Source organism: Theropithecus gelada, chromosome 3 (assembly GCF_003255815.1).
Source record: "Theropithecus gelada isolate Dixy chromosome 3, Tgel_1.0, whole genome shotgun sequence".
NCBI lineage: Eukaryota > Metazoa > Chordata > Mammalia > Primates > Cercopithecidae > Theropithecus > Theropithecus gelada.
In genome coordinates this window covers 72866851-72887806 of record NC_037670.1, presented here as the reverse complement: position 1 = coordinate 72887806, position 20956 = coordinate 72866851, and the positions used below count along the sequence as shown (strand labels likewise).

The following is a 20956-nucleotide window of genomic DNA, read 5'->3' as shown; positions in this document are numbered from 1 at the left end:
GGGCGCCCCCCAGTGGCGGCGGGTGGCGCCGCACGGAGTTCGCTGCTTGGACCGGGACCGATGCCATCTGAGACGCACGCGATGCTGGCGACGCTGGCGAGGGTGGCAGCTCTGCGCAGAACCTGCCTCTTCTCCGGCCGGGGCGGCGGGAGGGGGCTGTGGACTGGCCGCCCGCAGTCAGGTACCCTCCGAGATTCGGTCTGGGCGGCTAAAGGGACCCCTGCCCCAGCTTGCCCCCTGGGGCGCCCTGAGGAGAGCTATCGGGGTCTGAAGTCTCTGCTGACCCCGCAGCCCATCCGGTGGCTTTGCTCGCCTCCCTGCAACCCAGCTCTGTGGGCCTGCGGCCGGCCTGCCCCGCTCTGGCCGCCCCAGGGTCGCCTCTGCCCCGCGCGTTGCTGTGACCGAGGGCTCGGTGTACGGCGGGGTCCGGCTCCTGCGCGTCACGCGGCTCGCGTTTGAGGCCTCTTTACTCCTATCCTTTCGTCCGCCAAGTTTAAGTAACTTCGAAAATGCACACCCAGCCACATTTCAGAAAAGACTTTAGCCCGCTGTTTTGCATAACTTGACACTTCATGTACAATAAAAGACGCCTTTGTACAGTTACCTGTCGCAGAATTTTATTTAGAGGATGAAATTTAGCTTTACTACAGTGTTATAGAACTTTCTTTACTCCTTCTGAATTTGGGAATGGTAATCCACTATGAAGCTTTTTTTTTTTTTTTTCCTTTTCTTTTTTGAGACGGAGTCTCGCTCTGTCGCCCAGGCTGGAGGTTGCAGCTGCCACCTTTTTTGAGACGGAGTCTCTTTAAAAAAAAAAAAAAAAAAAAAAAAGGAGTCTCGCTCCGTCGCCCAGGCTGGAGTGCAGTGGCGCCATCTTGACTGACCACAGCCTCTCCTCCCGGGTTAAAGCGATTCTCCTGCCTCAGCTTCCCAGAGTAGCTGAGATTACAGGCATGCGCCGCATACCCGGCTAATTTTTTTGTATTTTTAGTATAGACGGGTTTCACCTTTTTGGCCAGTCTGGTCTCGAATTCCTGGGCTCAAGTGATCCGCCCACCTCGGCCTTCCAAAGTGCTGGGATTTCATGCGTGAGCCACCGCGCCCGGCCTAGGATACACAATCTTAAAGAGCTTTAGGACTCATTTAAATCATAGCCTAATGGGTAGCCTGGACCTGTGATTTCCATTCACCCTCTTGTAGCTGCTACTCCTCGCTGTCTCTGACATGTTCTGTGACATCCCGAGCTGACGAGTGTGGTATCTTCTCAGCTTCTATCCTCCTTGATGAATGGAGACACACACACAGAGTTTGTTTGTTTGTTCTGTGGAAATTCAATTCACTGCATTTCGTTTCTTCTGTAGATACAAGTCGCAGAGTTAATCAAGGTAGCATATTGCCATTAAGGCTTAGTGATAAAATTAAGGCCTGAGGACGCCAGCCTATCCACTTTATTATATACAGTAGTTCTGTCCTGGCCAAAAATTCACCTTTCTGGACATTATCTTTAGTTTTTAACTTAATGCTTGGAAATTGCTCATTTGAATATTTATTGAATAAAATGACCTAGGCGGGACGATTGCTTGAGCCCAGGAGTTGAAGACCAGTCTGGGCAGCATGGTGAAGTCCTGTTTCTACCAAAAATACAAAAAACTTAGCCGGGCTTGGTGGCGTGCGTCTGTAGTCCCAGCTGCTTGGGAGGCTGAGGTGGGAGGATGGCTTGAGTCCCAGGAGGCTGAGGCTGCAGTGATCCGCTACTGTGCCACTGCACTCCAGCCTGGGTAACAAAGCGAGACCCTATCATACCCACCCACCCCACTGAGAAAAAAAAAGGTTCACATACATCACATAGGTAATTTTCACCTTTTAGATCGTCAGTCTACTCAGGGGAGGGGACAGAAAAGTGAGGGTGGTGGGGACCAAAATTAACTTTATTTTATATATATATATATATATATATATATATATATATATTTTTTTTTTGAGACAGAGTCTTGCTCTGTGGCCCAGGCTGGAGTGCAGTGGCGTGATCTTGGCTCACCGCAAGCTCCACCTCCCGGGCTCACGCCATTCTCCTGCCTCAGCCTCTGGAGTAGCTGGGACTATAGGCGCCCGCCACCACGCCTGGTTAATTTTTTGTAATTTTTAGTAGAGACGGGGTTTCACCGTGTTAACCAGGATGGTCTCGATCTCCTGACCTCGTGATCCACCCACCTTGGCCTCCCAAAGTGTTGGGATTACAGGGGTGAGCCACCGCGCCCGGCACTTTATTATTACTATTATGGAGATGGAGGGTCTCACTCTGTCACCGAGGCTGGAGTGCGGTGGTGAGATCACAGATCACTGCATCTTCGACCTCCTGGGCTCAAGTGATTTTCCCACGTCAGTCTCCCAAGTAGCTAGGACTACAGGCTCATGCTACCATGCCTGGCTAATTTTTATTTATTTATTTATTTTTTGTAGAGACAGGGTCTTGCTATGTTTCCCAGAACTCCCGACCTCAAGCATTCCCCTCTCCTGCCTTGGCCTCCCAAAACTCTGCGATTAAATGGTGTGGTGAGCCACCATGCCCAACCAACAAATTAATTTAATAGTAAACAGTTTAACTGATGGCCGAATAATGAGTATATAGATCTTTATTCCACCAATGCATTTATCTGTATAACTTCAATCTAACTAAATTTCACTAAAATTTATTAAAATTCAAAAGCCGTGCTCTTTTTAAGCTTTCAGTAGTACATTTTGTAGCAAGATGATTAAACTGACAATAAAAAAGTTTGAGTTGTGTCTCTCTGTCTTATAGCAGTGTACTCTCTCTCTCTATATATTTTGTATTTAAGTATTGAGACATGTCTTGCTCTTTCATACAGGCTAGAGGGCAGTGGCACAATCCTAGTTCACTGCAACCTCCGCATCCCTGGGCTCAAGCGATCCTTCCACCTCAGCCTCCCAAGTAGCTGAAACCAGAGGTGTGTGCCACCATGCCTGGCTAATTTTTGTATTTTTTGTAGATATGAGGTTTTGCCATGTTGCCCACGCTAGTCTTGAACTCCTGGGCTCACACAATGCAGCCACCTGGGCCTCTCAAAGTGCTGGGATTACAGGCATGAGCCCCCTGTGCCCCAGCCAGTTATGATTGTTTTTTGGCATCTATTCATGGGGGTACAAGTGCAGTTTTGCTACATTGATACATTGTATTGGGGTGAAGTCAGGGCCTTCAGGGCATCCATCACTGGCACAACACACATTGTACCCAGCAAGCAACCTCCTGTAGTCCATCCCCTTCCCTCTACATTCCCAACCCTCCAAGTCTCCATTGCCCATCACTCCACACTCTGCTTCCATATGTACACATTATTTAGCACCAACTTATAAGGGAGAACAGGCAATATTTGTTTTTCTGTGCTGAGTGGTTTCACTTAAGATAATGGCCTCCAGTTCCATCCATGTTGCTGCAAAAAGCAGTTTCATTCTTTTTTATGACTGAATAGTATTCCATTTTGTATATATGCCACATTTCGTTTATTTAGTGCTTCATTGATGGGCACTTAGGTTGATTTCATATCTTTGCCTTTATGAATAGTGCTGTGATAAACATGAGTGCAGGTGTCTTTTTGATATAATGATTTATTTTCCTTTGGTTAGATGCAAGGTAGTGGGATTGCTGGATCTTATGGCAGTTCTATTTTTAGTTCTGTGAGAAATCTCCATACTGTTTTCCATAGAAGTTGCACTGATTTACATTCCCACCAACAGTGTATAAGAGTTCCCTTTTCTCAGCTTCCTCACCAACATCCTGTGAGTTTTTTGTCTTTTTAATAGCCATTCTGATGCGTGTAAGATGATATCTCATTGTGGTTTTAATTTGTATTTCTCTGATGATTGGTGATGTTGAACATTTTTTAAAAATTTTACTCATGGCAGTACACAGAAATTTTCAGGGAAGATTAAAAGCATGAAAACATGACTCTTAATAGACAATTCTAGCAATATACAAACTCTTTTTACTTTGTTTCCCTAGAGTCTTGAATTTTGTGTTCAACTAATGTTCTGGTTATGAATTTAAAATGATTACAGCATACTGCCAATGTTTGAGAAGAAATCTGTTATTGGATTAAGTTTGGGAATCAGGCTGGGCGTGGTGGCTCACTGTAATCCTACCACTTTAGGAGGCTGAGGTGGGTGGATCACCTGAGGTCAGGAGTGAGCCGAGGTCACGCCATTGCACTCCAGCCTTGGCAACAACAGCAAAACTCTGGCTCAAAAAATAAAATGAAATAAATAAAATAAAAAGATTAAATAAATTCAGGATTCATAATACTGTTAATTAATTAATTTTTGAGACAGTCTTGTTCTGTCACCCAGGCTGGAGTTTGGTGGCAAGATCTCAGCCCACTGCAACCTCCACCTCCCGGGTTCAAGGATTGTTCTGCATCAGCCTTCAGAGTAGTTGGGACTACAGGCGTGCGCCACCACACCTGGCTAATTTTTGTATTTTTAGTAGAGACGGGTTTCACCACGTTGGCCAGGCTTGTCTTGAACTCCTGACCTCAGCTGATCCGTTCACCTCAGCCTCGGAAAGTGCTGGGATTACAGGCGTGAGCCACCGTGCCCGGCTGATGGTGAACGTTTTTGATATGCTTGTTTGTCTTTTGAAAAATGCCTACTCGTGTCCTTAGCCCGTTTGTTAATGGGATTATTTGTTTTTTGTGGTTGAGTTGTTTGAGTTGCTTGCAAATTCTGGATAGTAGTCCCCTGTTGGATGTGTAGTTTGCAGATATTTTCTTCCATTTCTCAGGTTATCTGTTCACTCTGTTGATTATTTCTTTTGCTATGCAGAAACTTTTTAGTTTAATTAAATTCCACTTGCCTTCTTTTGTTTTTGTTGCCTGTGCTTTTGAGGTCTCAGTCATGAATCTCTTCTAGATCAATGTCTAGAAGAGTTTCCCCTAGGTTTTCTTCAGTATTTTTTATAGTTTCATCCTTACATTCAAGTCTTTAATCCATCTTGAGTTGATTTTTTTCTTTCTTTTTTTTTCCTGAGATGGAGTTTTGCTCTTGTTGCCCAGGCTGGAGTGCAATGGTGCGATCTTGGCTCACTGCAGCCTCTGCCTCCTGGGTTCAAGCAATTCTCCTACCTCATCCTCCCAGGTAGCTGGGATTACAGGTATGCGCCACCATACCCGGGGAATTTTTTGTTTGCTTAGTAGAGACGGAGTTTCTCCATGTTGGTCAGGCTGGTCTCAAACTCTCGACCTCAGGTGATCCGCCCGCCTAGGCCTCCCAAAGTGCTGGGATTATAGGTGTGAGCCACCGTGCCTGGCCAAATTGACTTTTTTATATGGTGAGATACAGGGATCCAGTTTCATTCTTCTGCATATGGCAATCCAATTTTCCCAGCACCTTTTACTGAAAAAGGGTATCCTTTCCCCAGTATATGTTGTCGACTTTGTCAAAAATCAGTTGGCTGTAAGTATGTGAGTTTATTTCTGGGTTCTCTATGCTGTTCTATGGATCTATGTGTCTATTTATTTTTTATTGAGGTGGAGCCTTGCTCTTTTGCCCAGGCTGGAGTGCAGTGGCACGATCTTGGCCCACTGCAACTTCCACCCTCACAGTTTCAAGTGATTCTCCTGCCTCAGCCTCCTGAGTAGCTGGGATTACAGGCACACGCCACCACACTCGGCTAATTTTTGTATTTTTAGTAGAGATGGGGTTTCACCATGTTGCTCAAGCTGGTTTTGAACTCCTGACCTCATGATCTGCCTGCCTTGGCCTCTCAAAGTGCTGGGATTGCAGTCATGAACCACCGCACGTGGCCCTATGTGTCTGTTTTTATAGACACTATGAGTATAATGCTATTTGGGCTACTATAGCCTTGTAGTATATTTTGAGGTCAGAAAATGTGATATCACCAGCTTTGTTCTTTTTGCTTGGGATATTTTTGGTATTCGTGCTCATTTTTAGTATGAACTTTAGAATTGTTTTTTCTAATTCTGTGAAAAAATAATGTTGATAGAAATTGCATTGAACCTGCAGATTGCTTTGGGCATTATGGTCATTTTAACCATATTAATTCTTTCAACCTACATACATGGGATGTTTTTCCATTTATTTGTTTCATCTATAGTTTCTTTCATCAGTGTTTTGTAGTTTTCCTTGTAGATTTCTTTCACCTTCTTGGTTAAATATGTTCCTAGGTGTTTTATTTTTTTGTAGCTATCGTAAATGGGACTGCCTTCTTGGTTTCGTCTTCGGGTAGAACCTTATTGGTGAACAGAAATCCTAGGGATTTCTTTTCCTTTTTTTTTTTCTTTTTGAGACAGTCTTCCTCTACTACCATGGCACAATATAGGCTCATTGCAAAGGCCTCCCAAAGTGCTGGGATTACAGGCATGAGCCACTGTGCCCATATGATTTATGAATTTTTGACAGATTATGCATGAAAGTGTGCTTCTCGGGCCAGGTGCGGTGGCTCATGCCTGCAATCCCAGCACTTTGGGAGGCCAAGGCAGGTGGATCACGAGCTTAGGAGTTTGAGACCAGCCTGACCAACATAGTGAAACCCCATCTGTACTAAAAATACAAAAAAATAGCCCGGCATGGTGGTGGGCGCCTGTAATACCAGTTACTTGGGAGGCTGAGGCAGGAGAATCGCTTGAACCCGGGAGTGGGAGGCTGCAGTGAGCTGAGATCATGCCATTGCACTCCAGCCCAGGCGACAGACAGTGCAAGACTCCGTCTCAAAAAAAAAAAAAAGTGTGCTTCTCATCACACTTACAGGTAATATATGAAGATTGAAGCAGAGGGAATTCTTTTTTTTTTATTATTATACTTTAAGTTCTAGGGTACATGTGCACAACGTGCAGGTTTGTTACATATGTATACATGCGCCATGTTGGTGTGCTGCACCCATTAACTTGTCATTTACATTAGGTATATCTCCTAATGCTATCCCTCCCCCCTTTCCCCACCCCACGACAGGCCCCAGTGTGTGATGTTCCCCTTCCTGTGTCCAGGTGTTCTCATTGTTCAGCGGATTTTTTTTTTTTTTTTTTTTTTTTGAGACAGGGTTTGACTCCAGTAGCCCATGTTATAAGTAAAGTTTTGGTGCAACAAAAGAAATAGCTCGAATATAAAATTTTCTTTTTAATTCTCAGCAAGGCAATGTACTTCTATAGAAGAGTGTCCCCTTACAGATGGAGCAATGGTGAGCGCACACTTGGACAAGGGAGGGGAAGGGGTTCTTATCCTTGATGCATGTGGCCCCTGCTGCTGTGTCGTTCCCCTATATATATACGGCGGGGTAGGTTTAGACCGCACAGGCTAAACTAATTCTGATTGGCTAATTTAAAGAGAGTGACGGGGTGAGTGGTTTGGCAGGAGAAATGGTTATGGCACAGCAGGAAATCGGAATGAGTCAGGGTGGAGAATGAGCAGGTAATCGGAATGAGTTAGAGTGGAATAGGTAACTGGAATGAGTCATGGTGGAGCATAATTGGAATGAGTCAGGGTGAAGCAGGTAATCAGAATGAATAAGGGTGGAGCAGGTAGTTGGAATGAGTCAGTGTGGAGCAGGTCATTGAAAAAGGTTGCTTTATGAGGAAGTTAAGTTTAAAAGTAGAAAGCAAAGAATTGAACATACTGACATACCGATTCTTTGAAGAGGAATTTAGAACTCATATCTAACATTCCCTCCTCTTGCATTTCCTTACAGCTCTTTCTCTTCAAACTTCTTTAATATGTCTTGGCTTACTTGTTTTGCTTGATTTTTCCAAAAGAAAAAGCTTCTCTGGATAAGGCAGAGGAATGGTTAAGGGAGGTTTTAGTAAGTGCTGTTTTTATGAACCTCTGCACCAACCCATGGATGCATGGTGTGATACAGCACCCGACAAGAATAAGTACACCCATTAGGGCTCGAGGGAAGTAAGAATTGAGGCTATTCTTCTTTTCCATTTACTGAACCACTTTTCTAGCCATCGTGTAAAGGGGTCATTTACCCCTGAGTTGTTGGCTAACTCATTGGACACAGCAGTCAGACTTTGCAATGCTTTTGTTATACTTCCATCAGGGACAGTGTTGTTTTGGATGAAGGTACAACACTGAGTTTTAATCATGACGCAAACTCCTCCTCTTTCTGCTAATATCATGTCTAAGGCTATCCTATTTTCCCAAGCCATCTGGCTAGTAGCCCCAATTGCTCAGCTGTTCCTTTAACAGCATCTCTAGTGTAGTTAATAAATTGCTGTTGGTTGTAATAGATGCAGTTTATCTAATCTACATTTTTATTAATTGTCACCCACCAAAATATTGACTCAAATCCTGCAGCTATTTGATTTCAGGGTTTAAATTGATCTGGTATTCCCTGTGGGACTCCAGTTGCATTTAAATAGACATGAGAGTCGAAAGACCCATAAGAGGCTTCTCTTGCTTTATGATGTGTGGTTTTTCCTTCCTCTGGTTGATGAAAGGCCAGAGTAAAAGGGATAGTCAATTGGACTAGAGCATAAGTACTGCTCTAATTATTTGGCAGAGTGTCCAGTACAGGTCCTCCACAATCCCACCATACATCCGCTCAGGGATGAATAAGGGCAGACTGATGGGTCAGCTCTTGGAAGTGCAAGACTTCACTGAATCCTGTTAAGTCTCCAAGGAATGCCTGATATTTCCCCTTGTCGTTGGAGACACAAGGTAAAATTGGTTTTGGAAGATGGAGGCTGGATGGCCCTCGGGGGCTGACCTGCAGCATGACGGACTTTGGGATATAGCAGAGAGAGAGCGTGGCACAACTTGTTACTCCAGGCTGTAGAATCCTGGAAAAGAGCTACCAGGGAGCCCATGCCCGGTTGACTGGACGACCACCCTAATGGAAAGGGGACAGTCTGGGGGTCTGGCTTGCCATGCGCACAAGCATAACAATTGCTTTTGTTTAACGTGCAGATGGAATACTTGATCCATTCTAACCAGGCGTTTGCATCTTGGTATCCTTTCTTAATTGCCAAAGTTTGTTTTAAATCTTTACCTTCTATGATAGCTATCTTGGTCTTATCGTTAGATGGAGGAGGGGCAATTGTTCAGTTGTGAGAGGTTTTGGAAGAAGGCTTAGAGTAAGGTAATAGGCGGTGGGGGATCAAAGGAACGTATTTCAAAGAATCCCATAGGGTCTGTCCTGAAACCTCAGCCCCCATACCTTAAAACTGGCTTAAAGAAGGGAACCGGCTTAGAAAAGGGGAAGAACTTTGAGGGTTTGAGATAATAACCTGTATTGGATTGCAGTGGTTTAGCTGATCCCCAGTTGGGGGTTGGCTGTTCCTATAGTAAAATGAATGTATGGTTTTAGGAAATTACAAAAACCTGTTGGAGCAGTCCATCCTTGCTCTTTAGTGGTCCATAGAATGTTGGAGAAACTACAGTGCAAAAGCTCTATGTCGCGGGGCAAGACTCCTGGTTGACACTGGGGTCTTTATCGAAATCTCCCTGGATTGAATGGTCCCAATTCACTAATGTCTAGTCTCAGGAGAGTCAGGAGGGACAGAGGTACTTTTCTGAAGTAGAGAGCTGTCTTTGACTTGGCAAGTCCCCACAGGGTATAACAAGGCAAGCATCAAATGCAGTAGTTTGAAGAGAAATTGACTTGGTTATATTAATAACTAGGTAGTCAGCAATAGAGTGAGGAAAGATGAAAGAGTAATAGAATAGATGAAAGAGAGTTAAATTTTTCTTTGCTTTAGTTTGGTAGGGTTTTCCCCCGGGACTATGACCCATGACTCTGGAGGGGGCGGTGCTTTTGGTGTGATGACTCCATCCCCTTTCCATTGTACAAACAGCAGTCTCAGTGGTTAGCAGCAGAAGGTAGGGTCCTTCCCAGACTGGCTGGAGTTTTCCTTTGATGAGAAGGTGATCCTTAGGCTAGTGCTAGTTTGACGGAAATTCTAGGCATGGTACCTGTGCTAGAAGACTTTTAGTTTTGAGGGAAAGGAAATTGGAAGGTAAACCAAGTATATAATTTCTAAGAAACTGATCTTTTGTTTTTTAATGTGGGGACATCAGCAGTGGACTTTATAGTCCTTGGTGTCTTCTTACTGAGAAATTTCCTTTAGCACCTATTTTTATTAGTTTTTAGACCAAAGAAAGCCAGACACTGTTTTATATTTGACAATGCTTCCTGTATGATTTTTATACCAGATAAGCTAAATTTCACCTTTAAATTAGTGTGCTATTAATGATAAACTTAATTTTAATAAAACCTTGTAGACACATTTATCCAATTTTTAATGTCTGACCATAAAGTAAGATTTTTATACTCTTTTTAACCTTGTATAATTTTTGTTAAAGAGCAGATTCGTGCTTTAAGAAAAACCTGTTGTGCTTTAATTTTAATGTCCAGTTCACAGAAAAACTGGATGATACCCCTTTAACTTTAGCCAATATGTTTACACACAGAATTTCCTTTAAAATTAATGTTTCGAAACTTGCTTAAACCTTTTAAACAAAAAAAAATTTTTAACCTTTTAATGTAGGTAAAAATCCACATTGTTATGCCTCATTATAATCCTTTTATCAAAAGTATATTTACTTTGCTTACACACCTTGCACATAAACTGTTTCTTCAATAGTTTTACATTCAGGAGGCCTAATTACTTTTAAATTATACAACATTTCTTGCATAAATTTCCTTTTATAACTTTTTTTCACAACTTTCATAGACAATTCTTAGATATGCCTCAGTTGCAAACTTTTAGCAAACTTTACTTTTGTTGAAAACCTTGTAATTTTGGGCTTTCAATTATTCTTCCTTTAAACAACCAGTTAATTTATTTTAGGACAAGCATTTACCATATAGCATTCCTTTTTACATAAATTCTTCCCCCTACTTTTTTCTTTTTTTTCCTCAAAGATGATAACCATTCTTTTCCAAAGCAACTTCCTTCATGTCTGTGGACTAGACTGCCTAAGGCCAGAAGATTAGAAGTTAGGATAATACATGTGACACTGTTAACTTTCAGCAAACTTTAGTTTTGTTGAAAACCTTGTAAGTTTGGGATTCCAATTATTCTTTGCTATTAATAAGACCCAGTTCAGTCCGTATTAACTTACAATTGGTATAGATGGTTCCTTCCTGATTCTATAAGTACTTTAAGGCTTGGCTGAGTGCAAACAGCTCGCATGTTTGAGCAGACCAATTATTAGACAATTTTCCTAACTCTGCTTCTACTAGAGTTTCCTTATCACTTACTGAATACCCATTGTATCTTTTTCCCTCAATCACTGTGGGGAGGAACCATCTATCCTCCTGTCCTGAAGGGAGTTCTCCTAGGTCTGGTCGGACCTTTGTATTCTAATTAAGATTTAGATTCCCTGTTAGGAAACCTGCTGGGTTAAGGGAATTTTCGGTGGTTGATGTTAAATCATCTTTTTCTAACAGAACAGCCTCATACTTTAAGGTTCTTGAGTCAGTAAGCTACCTTTTTTGCTTTTTTTTTTTTTTGGACTTAGTATATTTCTGACCTGATGAGGTGTGCTCACAATGAGGTTTCCTCTGAAAGTTATTTTTCTATTTTCTTCTGCTAGCAAAGCAGTTGCCGCTACAGATTGAATGCATTTGGGCCATCCGCATGTTACTGGGTTAAGGATTTTTGATTAAGAAGGCTAATCAGTGGCCTCAGGTTGTCAGTGGCCTTAGTGCTTTCAGGCTACGCCCTTATTTACACTGACAACTGCTGAGACCAGCTGGGTCTTGGAGACCCTAACCCAGTGGCACTAGAGGAAGTAAAGACACACACATAGAAATATAGAGTGTGGAGTGGGAAATCAAGGGTGTCACAGCCTTCAGCGCTGAGAGCCTTGAACAGAGATTTATCCACATATTTATTGACAGCAAGTCACTCATAAGATTTCCAAAAAGTATTCCTTATGGGAAACAAAGGGTGGCCAGGTGTTCCTTGCACTCATTGCGGTAAACTGACAACCTTCCAGCGTGGGCGTCAAGGCCATCACGAGCATGTCAGTGTTGCAGAGATTTTATTTATGGCTAGTTTTGCGGCCAGTTCATGGCCAGATTTTGGGGCCTGTTCCCAACAGACAACAAGGTGGTATTGGAGTGTTACAGGGTCACAGAGAAGACCTTCAATTATAGGTTTTAAATTTACCTTGGCTTTTAAAGGAATAAGGTACACTGTTTTTACTACTTCTCTCTCTCTCTTTCTTTCTTCCTCTCTTTGACTTTCTGTCTCTTTCTCTCTCTGTCTCTTCCTCTCTCTCTCTGTGACTATTTTTCTGTCTCTTCCTCTCTCTCTCTGCTTCTCTCTCTCTTTCCTCTTTCTCGCTCTCTCTCTCTCCCCCTGTTTCCTCTATGCTGGTCTTTCCCTCCCTCTGCCAGCCATGCTGATGTTCTCCCCCTCCTTCCCCTTCCGCTAGGGGAGGGACCAGCAGGAGTGGAGCCACTCTTTCTTCCCCAGAGAAGAAAGGAGAGGGGGGTTCTGAATATTTTTGTTACTACTGGAGGTTTGTGTGAGGTTCAATCCCCCACATGGGGATTTCTCACCTCTTTTTGAGGTTCAACCCCCCCATCGTGGGGATTTCTCACTTCCTTCTGAGGTTGAGCCCCCACCTCAATGAGGATTTCTCACCTCTTTTTAGCCTCCAAGACATCTCTACTAAGGAATACTAAACCACATCCCACGGCTTTCTTTCCCTAGTCCCAACTAAGGAATGCTTTACTGTCCCTGTGATTTCTCTCTCCTTGGTATGTCCTAACCAAGGAATGCTTTACCACCCTGCAGCTTTTTCCTTAGTTCCAACCACCAAGGAAATACTTTACCAGCTCCTGCGGCTTCTTCTTCCTTGGTCTTTACACAGAGACATCGCCACAGTATGTGAGGATCCTTTCAGCTAGGTTACTGGCCAGTTTCTGTCAGCGTTGCTGAGAAATTCGTCGCACCGGGTGGGTCCTGATTTCTCACCCTCGAGGCCACCACAAGGGGGCAGGGTGGACCTCCTCATGAGGGAGAACCAGAGACCGCCCCCGGAGGGGAATGTAATCAAGGGAGAGCCCCCAAATTGTTATAAATAAAGTTTTGGTGCCGCAAAAGAAATAGCACTCAAATATAAAATTTTCTTTTTAATTCTCAGCAAGGCAATGTACTTCTATAGAATGGTGTGCCCTTTCAGATGGAGCAATGGTGAGCACACACTTGGACAAGGGAGGGGAAGGGGTTCTTATTCCTGATGCACATGGCCCCTGCTGCTGTGTCATTCCCCTATTGGCTAGGGTTAGACCACACAGGCTAAACTAACTCTGATTGGCTAATTTAAAGAGAGTGACAGTGTGAGTGGTTTGGTGGGAAAAATGATTATGAGAGAGCAGGAAATTGGAGTCAGGGTAGAGTAGGTAATCAGGTAATCGGAATGAGTCAGGGTGGAGAAGATAATCGAAAAATGTTGCTTTATGAAGAAGTTAAGTTTAAAAGTAGAAGGCAAAGAATTGAACACACTTGTAAAGGTAAACTGAGGCTGGAGCCGAACTGGGAACGAAGACACAAGGCAAATGGCGGTGAGAATAGCTTTTATTGGGGCTTGCGGGTGAGGTTCCTCGGTTCAAAGGTGTGGGCTGAGGAAGTCGCGCTGAGGGAGGAGGGTAGGGGCTTCTTATAGCCTGAGAGGTAGGGAAGCTGGTTGTGCAAATAGGACCTGGGGGGTCTTGAAACTACTAGGGTAGGAGTTGAGTAAGGGTCATGAGGACGGGGTCTTTGGAAACTCAACCGAAACTGCTGTTTACGAACTTGTGGAATGCAGGTGAGCTGCAGGTCATGGGGGAGTGTGACTGCCCAGCCAGAACTCTGACGCATATAAGTCTGCGGGTGTGTACAAGGGTGAAGGGAGTCTTTAACAAAAGGCCTGCTATGCCGGGTAAGCTGCCATGTTGGGTCTAGATTCCTGCCTAACATTCCGACCTCTTTCCAATAAGAAAATGGGGCGACGTGTTCATCTGGCTGCTTCCTGCTGGTATGGGTCATCGTGGGGTTCTTTGGAGGTCGGAACTTGGGTATAGGGGTGGAGCAGCATCTGATTGAAAGTGACCTGGGAGACTTCTTTCATGTGGTCCTGGATGAAGCGGAGACACAGGGAGCTATGAGTAGCAAGAAGCCAGTGATTACTAAGGGCCTTAGAAAGGGTAGGACTTAACCGGCCACAGACGACTGCCACCACCTAAGTGAGGGCCTTGATCTGAGGTTTTTCTGGTGGAGTCTTTCCTGAATCTTTTCTAGAGTGAGGAGATTGGTTTCTACTAGTCCTGACTTATTGATGTAGTGTTCGGCCGGGAAGGGGAAAGGAGGCGGTTAGGTTAGAGGAGTTAAAAGGTCTGGGTAAAGGTACCGCAACCAGTGGGGGCTTATTCAAGGCTGCACACAAGAAACAAAGAGATGTTGTGTACCTCAGCCATGTGTACCACTTGAGCCCCTTCCCTGACTAAGGTTAGCCAGGAAAAAGGTTGCTGCTGTCCTGGGGCTTGCTGCCTGGGCTAGAGCTGAGATGGCTTCCTCCTGTTGTCTGATGTCAGAGGCCAGGCTGAGAGGCTGCTTATGACCTTGATGTAGGCCTTAAAGATCCTGAATCGGGCCACGGGATAAGGCTCACTGTGCCCACCAGTCCTAGGAAGGACAAGATCTCTTCCGCATCCTGAGGAGGCTGGAGAGTTTTAATGAGGCTTATTCTATCTGCCATAAGGCTTTTTGTAGTGGGTGTGAGTAGTATGCCTAGGTAGGTGACAGAAGGGGTGCAAAGTTGAGCCTTACCCGGGGTAACCTAGTAACCTTGGTCACCTAGAAAATTTAGAAGTGTAGCAGTGTCTGTAAGGGAGCACTCCCAGGAAGGACTACATAGTAATAGATCATCTACATATTGTAGAAGGGTGCTATGGGTTAGGGGGCAGAGGAGGATGTCCTGTGCCAGTGCCTGACCGAAAAAATGGGGGCTATCTCGAAATCCTTGAGGCAAGACAGTCCAGGTCAACTGGGAAGAAACATGAGTGTCTGGGTCTTCCCATGTGAAGGCAAACAGAAAGTGGCAGTCTGGGTGTAGAGGGATGGTAAAGAAGGCATCCTTCAGGTCAAGGACAGTGAAATGGGTGGTGTCAGGGGGAACACGCAAGAGGAGCGTATATGGATTAGGAACAACTGGAAAGGTAGGGACTACTGCCTCATTGATGAGGCGTAGGTCCTGCATGAGACGATAGGCCCCAGAGCTTTTCCGTACAGGCAGGATAGGAGTTTTGCATGGTGAGTTGGCTGGAACTAGCATGTGCTGTTGGAGCAGGCGTGTAATGATAGGTTTTAATTCCTGTCGATGTTCAAGGGAGATAGGGAACTGGGATCTAGAAGGGAACTTGGAAGGGTCTTTTAGCCGGATGTGGACCGGAGTGTGGTGCTGGGCAATGATTGGGGTGGAGGTGTCCCACACCTTAGGGTTAATGGGGACTGGAAACGGGAGTGGGAGGTCAGCCTGGCGGGGTTTGTCAGGTGAGAGAAGGGGGAAGAGGAACGCGAGGTGTGGGGAGGGGTTGGGTCGGAAGTGAACTGAGGCCCCTAGCTTGGAGAGGAGATCTCGTCCTAACAAGGGGACTGGGCACGAAAGAACGATAAGAAATGAGTGCGAGAAGTGGGAGACATCCAGGCGGCAAGACAGAGGAGGAGTCTGGCGGTAGGTGGAGGGAGTGCCGTCAATTCCCATGACTGTGACAGCGGAGGGGTGGCTGGGGCCACTGAAGGAAGGCAAAACAGAGTAGGTAGCCCCCGTATCCATAAGGAAGGATATGGACTTACCCGCTACCTGGAGCATAACCCTGGGCTCCGTGAGAGTGAGAGGGGTCCCTGAGTCTGGGCCTCTTCAATCTTCGTCAGTGTCGAGGAGCTGGAAGGCGCCTCCAATACCTGGAGGAGGGTCGTCACTTGCAGGCGCAGCGACCGTCCTTAGGTCGGGGCAGTCTGACTTCCAGTGGCCCATCTGCCGACAGTTTGGACAGGGGTGGGTTGGCTCCTTTGGGTTGGGGCACTGCTTGGCCCAGTGGCCGTCGTTGCCGCACTTGAAGCAGGCACCAGGTGGTGCTTGGGTAGTACCTCTTTTCTGGGAGCTCCTAGAGCCGGCTGGTCTCAGGGCTGCTACCAAGGCCTGGGTTTGGAGTTGTACCTTCTGTTTTAGCCTGGCCTGTCGTTGGGCCTCAGCTGCTTCCTCCCTGGAGTTGTAGACCTTGAAGGCCAGTTTGACTAAGTCCTGGATGGGAGTATGAGGGCCGTCCTCTGCCTTTTTAAACTTTTTTTGGATATTGGGGGCCGACTGAGAAATAAAGTATGACGCTAAGATGGCTCCTCCTGCAGAGAAGGCAGGGTCAAGGCGGGTATACTGAATAAGTACCTCTGTCAGTCGGTTAAGAAAACAGCCGGATTTTCATCTGCGCCTTGGACTACCTCCTTTAGTTTGTTAAAGTTGACTGATTTGTTAGAGGCTGCCTGCATGCTGGCAAGAAGGCACTGAACCATCATGTCTCAGCGACAGTGGCCTGCCTGCCCTACCTGGTAGTCCCAGTCGGGCTCAGCCGAGGGCACTGCCTCGGTGCCGACTGGCATGGCAGGGTCAGTTAAATGAACCTGGTTAGTATGCTGCCTGGCTGCTGCTAGGATGTGTTCCTGCTCCTCAGGAGACACGGTTGAGGTCATAACGACATGAAGGTCGTGCCAGGTGAGATCATATGCCTGGCATAGATACCTAAACTCTTTGATATAACGAGTAGGATTGGCCGAAAAGGAGCCTGCACGTTCCTCAACCTTAGACAAGTCTGCCAATGAAAACGGCACATGGACCCGGACTACTCCTTCGGTGCCTGCCACCTCTCGTAAGGGACACAGGAGGTCGGTCCTGGACCGAGTATGGGCTGAGACAGGCGAGGAAGGGGAGGAGGTGGAGGTAGGGGAGACAGAATCTGTCGGGTTTGGTAAGGGCACAGGAGTGGGGGAAGGGTGGGGAGGCATTGACAAGGATGGGGATAACGGTGGGTCAGGGTAAGGAGGAGGTTGGGCAGGAGACCGGAGGGGTGGCCGGGATAGGGTGTCAGGAGGCTCAGAAAAAGAGGAGGAACCATCTCTCTCCTTGCTCAAGGGAAGAGACTTTGCGAGCAGAACTTGAGCTAATGAGCATTGGGCACAGAGATCTGGGCGAGAACGCAAGTCCCAAAAGGCCTGAACATAGGGTATCTCAGACCATTTGCCTAGTCTCTTGCAGAAGTTGGTCAAATCTGTGAGAATGTTAAAGTCTAGAGTGCCTTCTGCAGGCCACTGAGACTGATTATCCAATTTATATTGTGGCCATGCTATTGTGCAGAAGAAAATGAGCCACTTTCGTTTTATGTCTTGGCTGAGACTTAAAGTCTGGAGATTCACCAAGAGGCACCCCGGAGGAGATTTTTGGTTTGGTTTGGACTGGGTAGTTCCCATGGTCTCAAGGCGGGCAGTCCGGAGGTGGCTTCCGGGGAGGTTGGATGTCTCCTAGTCCCCGGTGCCGAGGTCACAGCTGACCAGAGAGAGCCCCTGACGTGGCCCCGCATTTTGGACAGGGACTCCCGGAGGGAGCCTTCAGGACGGGGGGAAACTTACCCAGTAGTGATCGAATTGAGTCAAATATGGTGAGACGGCTCCAGGCTTGAGGAGGGGATCCCGGCTCAGGGAGAGGAGAGCCTGCCCGACCCGGCAGGTGTCCGGGGAGGGGGTCTCCTCCTGGGTTTTGGCACCAAATGTAAAGGTAAACTGAGGCTGCAGCCGGACTGGGAACAAAGACACAAGGCAAATGGCAGTGAGAATAGCTTTTATTAGGGCTTGCGGGCAAGGTTCCTCGGTCTAAAGGTGTGAGCTGAGGAAGTCGCGCTGAGGGAGGAGGGTAGGGGCTTCTTATAGCCCGAGAGGTAGGGAAGCTGGTTGTGCAAACAGGGCCTGGGGGGTCTTGAAACTACTAGGGTAGGAGTTGAGTAAGGGTCATGAGGACGGGGTCTTTGGAAACTGTCAACCGAAACTGCTGTTTAGGAACTTGTGGAATGCAGGTGAGCTGCAGGTCATGGGGGAGTGTGACTGCCCAGCCAGAACTCTGACACATGTAAGTCTGCGGGTGTGTACAAGGGTGAAGGGAGTCTTTAACAAAAGGCCTGCTACTCCGGGTAAGCCGCCATGTTGGGTCTAGATTCCTGCCTAACAATACTAACATACTAATTATTTGAAAAGAAATTTAGAACTCCTATCTAACACAGGCAACTATGTTTCCCAAGAAATGTGAATTGACTATCAGCTGTGGAAAGGTAAGACCTGGCTGGGCACGGTGGCTCATGTTTGTAATCCCAGCACCTGGGGAGGCTGAGGTGGGTGGATGACCAGAGGTCGGGAGTTCAAGACCAGTCTGACCAACCTGGAGAAGCCCCATCTCTACTAAAAATACAAAATTAGCCGGGTATGCTGGCACATGCCTGTAATTGCAGCTACTCAGGAGGCTGAGGCAGGAAAATCACTTGAACCCGGGAGGCGGAGATTGCTGTGAGCTGAGATGGCACCATTGCACTACAGCCTAGGCAACAAGAGCAAAACTTCGCCTAAAAAAAAAAAGAATGAAGACCCATCCCCATGATAAGGTTTAAGAGCTCCTACACCACACCATCTTGAGGTTACAGAAAGAATAGGGGATTGGATTCTGATGAAAGAGGTTATGGAAACCGTGAGAGAAGAGGAACTCTGTTGGGGGAAATAAAGGATTGCTAGGGAGAATGAATGGATGAGGATAGCGATTAACTCGTTCTCTTTAGAATTAACTAGTTCTCTTTAGAATTTGAATGAGTCTGAGAGACAGGCTTTATCTTCTGAAAGGGCCTGTTCAGGTCTGATTACATTCTTGGTCTTCCAGGGAGGGGAAGAAAAACCAGTTGTTCTTTGGTGGGTGACCCTGGAGTTTAGGCAGATAAAAATCTTAAACTTCTTTAGAAGCAATGGTAGGGGTGGGAAACTTGGAGAGTCCTTGAGGTTTCTCCTTCAGTTTAGCATGTCAATATGCCGAATTTTGGGGTCTCAATTTTTGAATCCCAACACAGTCCATTCTTTGAAAAGTGCAACAGATTAATAAGCATGTAGCTTATTTTAGATTTAAAGATTTGGAGATATAACCTTAAATACTGGATTTTTATAAATGTAGCTAGGGTCTTCCTGAAACTGCCTTTGCAAAATTGTGACTGAGACAGTGAAAGAGATCTAACCTTACTGACTCCATCTTGCTTCTTGCCTCCAAGCTGTCCTTGTTCATTCCTGGGTGTAGGCTGAACTAACTTTAGGAGAAACTTAGTTTATAGCTTATAGTTTAAACAAAGACTGTAACAGCCCTTTCCCAAAGCAGACCTCCTTCTTGTCTGGGGACTAGATTGCCTTTGTAGGACTAGCATTAGCCACAAGATTAGAAATTATGGCTTAGGGCCGGGCGCAGTGGCTCATGCGCATAATCCCAGCACTTTGGGAGGCGAGTGGATCACTTGAGACCAGGATTTCAAGACCAGCCTGGCCAACATAATGAAACCCTGTCTCTACTAAAAATATAAAAATTGGCCAGACGCGGTAGCTCACGCCTGTAATCTTAGCATTTTGGGAGGCCGAGGCAGGTGGATCACCTGAGGTCAGGAGTTTGTGACCAACCCGGCCATCATGGTGAAACCCTATCTCTACTAAAAATACAAAAAATTAGCCAGGCATGGTGGCAGGCACCTGTAATCCTAGGTGTTCAGGAGGCTGAGGCAGGAGAATTGCTTGAACTCAGGAGTTGGAGGTTGCAGTGAGCTGAGATCACGCCAGTGCACTCCAGCCTGGGCAACAAGAGCGAAACTCCATCTCAAAACAAACAAACAAACAAATACAAAAATTAGCAGGGTGTGCTGGTTCATGCCTGTACTCCCAGCTACTCGGGAGGTTGAGGTGGGAGAACGGCTTGAACCCAAGAGGTGGAGGTTGCAGTGAGCCAAGATCGTGCTGCTGCACTCCAACCTGGGCGACAGATTGAGACCCTGCCTCATAAAAATAATTATGGTTTAGGAGTCATGCGGCTGGAGGCTGCAAGATTCTGACACTCCCAGAACTGCTCCTAAGATCAGTGCTTGAGATATTTTGCAGACCCTACACTTGATGGATCAGGTGGCCTCACCCAGATTAATAAACTGGCTCATCTGATCTTATGGCCCCCATCCAGGAACTGACTGATCAAGAAGACAGCTCTGACTCCCTAGGACTTCATTCTGACCAATCAGCACTCCTGGCTCACTGGCTCCCCCGATCCTCATCAAGTTATCCTTAAAACCTCTGCTTGCTGGACCAGGCAAGGTGGCTCCTGCCTGTAATCCCAGCACTTTGGGAGACTGAGGCAGGTGGATCACTTGAGGCCAGGAGTTTAAGACCAGCCTGGCCACCATAGTGAAACCACATCTCTACTAAAAATACAAAAACATTAGCTGGGCGAGGTGGTGGGCGCCTGTTATCCCAGCTACTCGGGAGGCCAAGGCAGGAGAATCGCTTGAACCCAGGTTGTGAACGTTGCATTGAGTCGTGATCAGCCATTGCACTCCAGCCTAGGGAACAAAAGCGAAACTACTCACACACACACAAACAAACAACAACAACAACAAAACTCTGCTCTCTGAATGCTGGGGAGACTGATTTGAGTAATAATAAAACTCTGGTCTTCGCTAAGCCAGCTCTGCGTGAATTACTCTTTCTGGATTGCAATTCCCCTGTCTTGATGATTGGCTCTATCTAGGCAGTGGGCAAGGTGAACCCCTTGGAAAGTTACATTCCTAGGCCTTAACCAGGGAATTACCATTTATATGATGATGAGTTCAGGGAAAAAGAGATGAAGAGACAGGGAGAAAGTTTTATCTTGGGCCGGGCACAGTGGT

At 46.0% G+C, this 20956-nt stretch overlaps 1 protein-coding gene across 1 annotated transcript in view; it reads left to right on the top strand.

Moving 5' to 3' along the window:
- The first annotated feature begins 50 nt into the window (after positions 1-50).
- Positions 51-20956, top strand: part of SUGCT (succinyl-CoA:glutarate-CoA transferase) — a 736947-nt gene continuing 716041 nt past the window's right edge. Inside the window, 1 exon segment of the mRNA XM_025381064.1 lies at positions 51-181. Coding sequence (XP_025236849.1) covers positions 61-181 — 121 coding nt within the window. The 5' untranslated portion in view covers positions 51-60.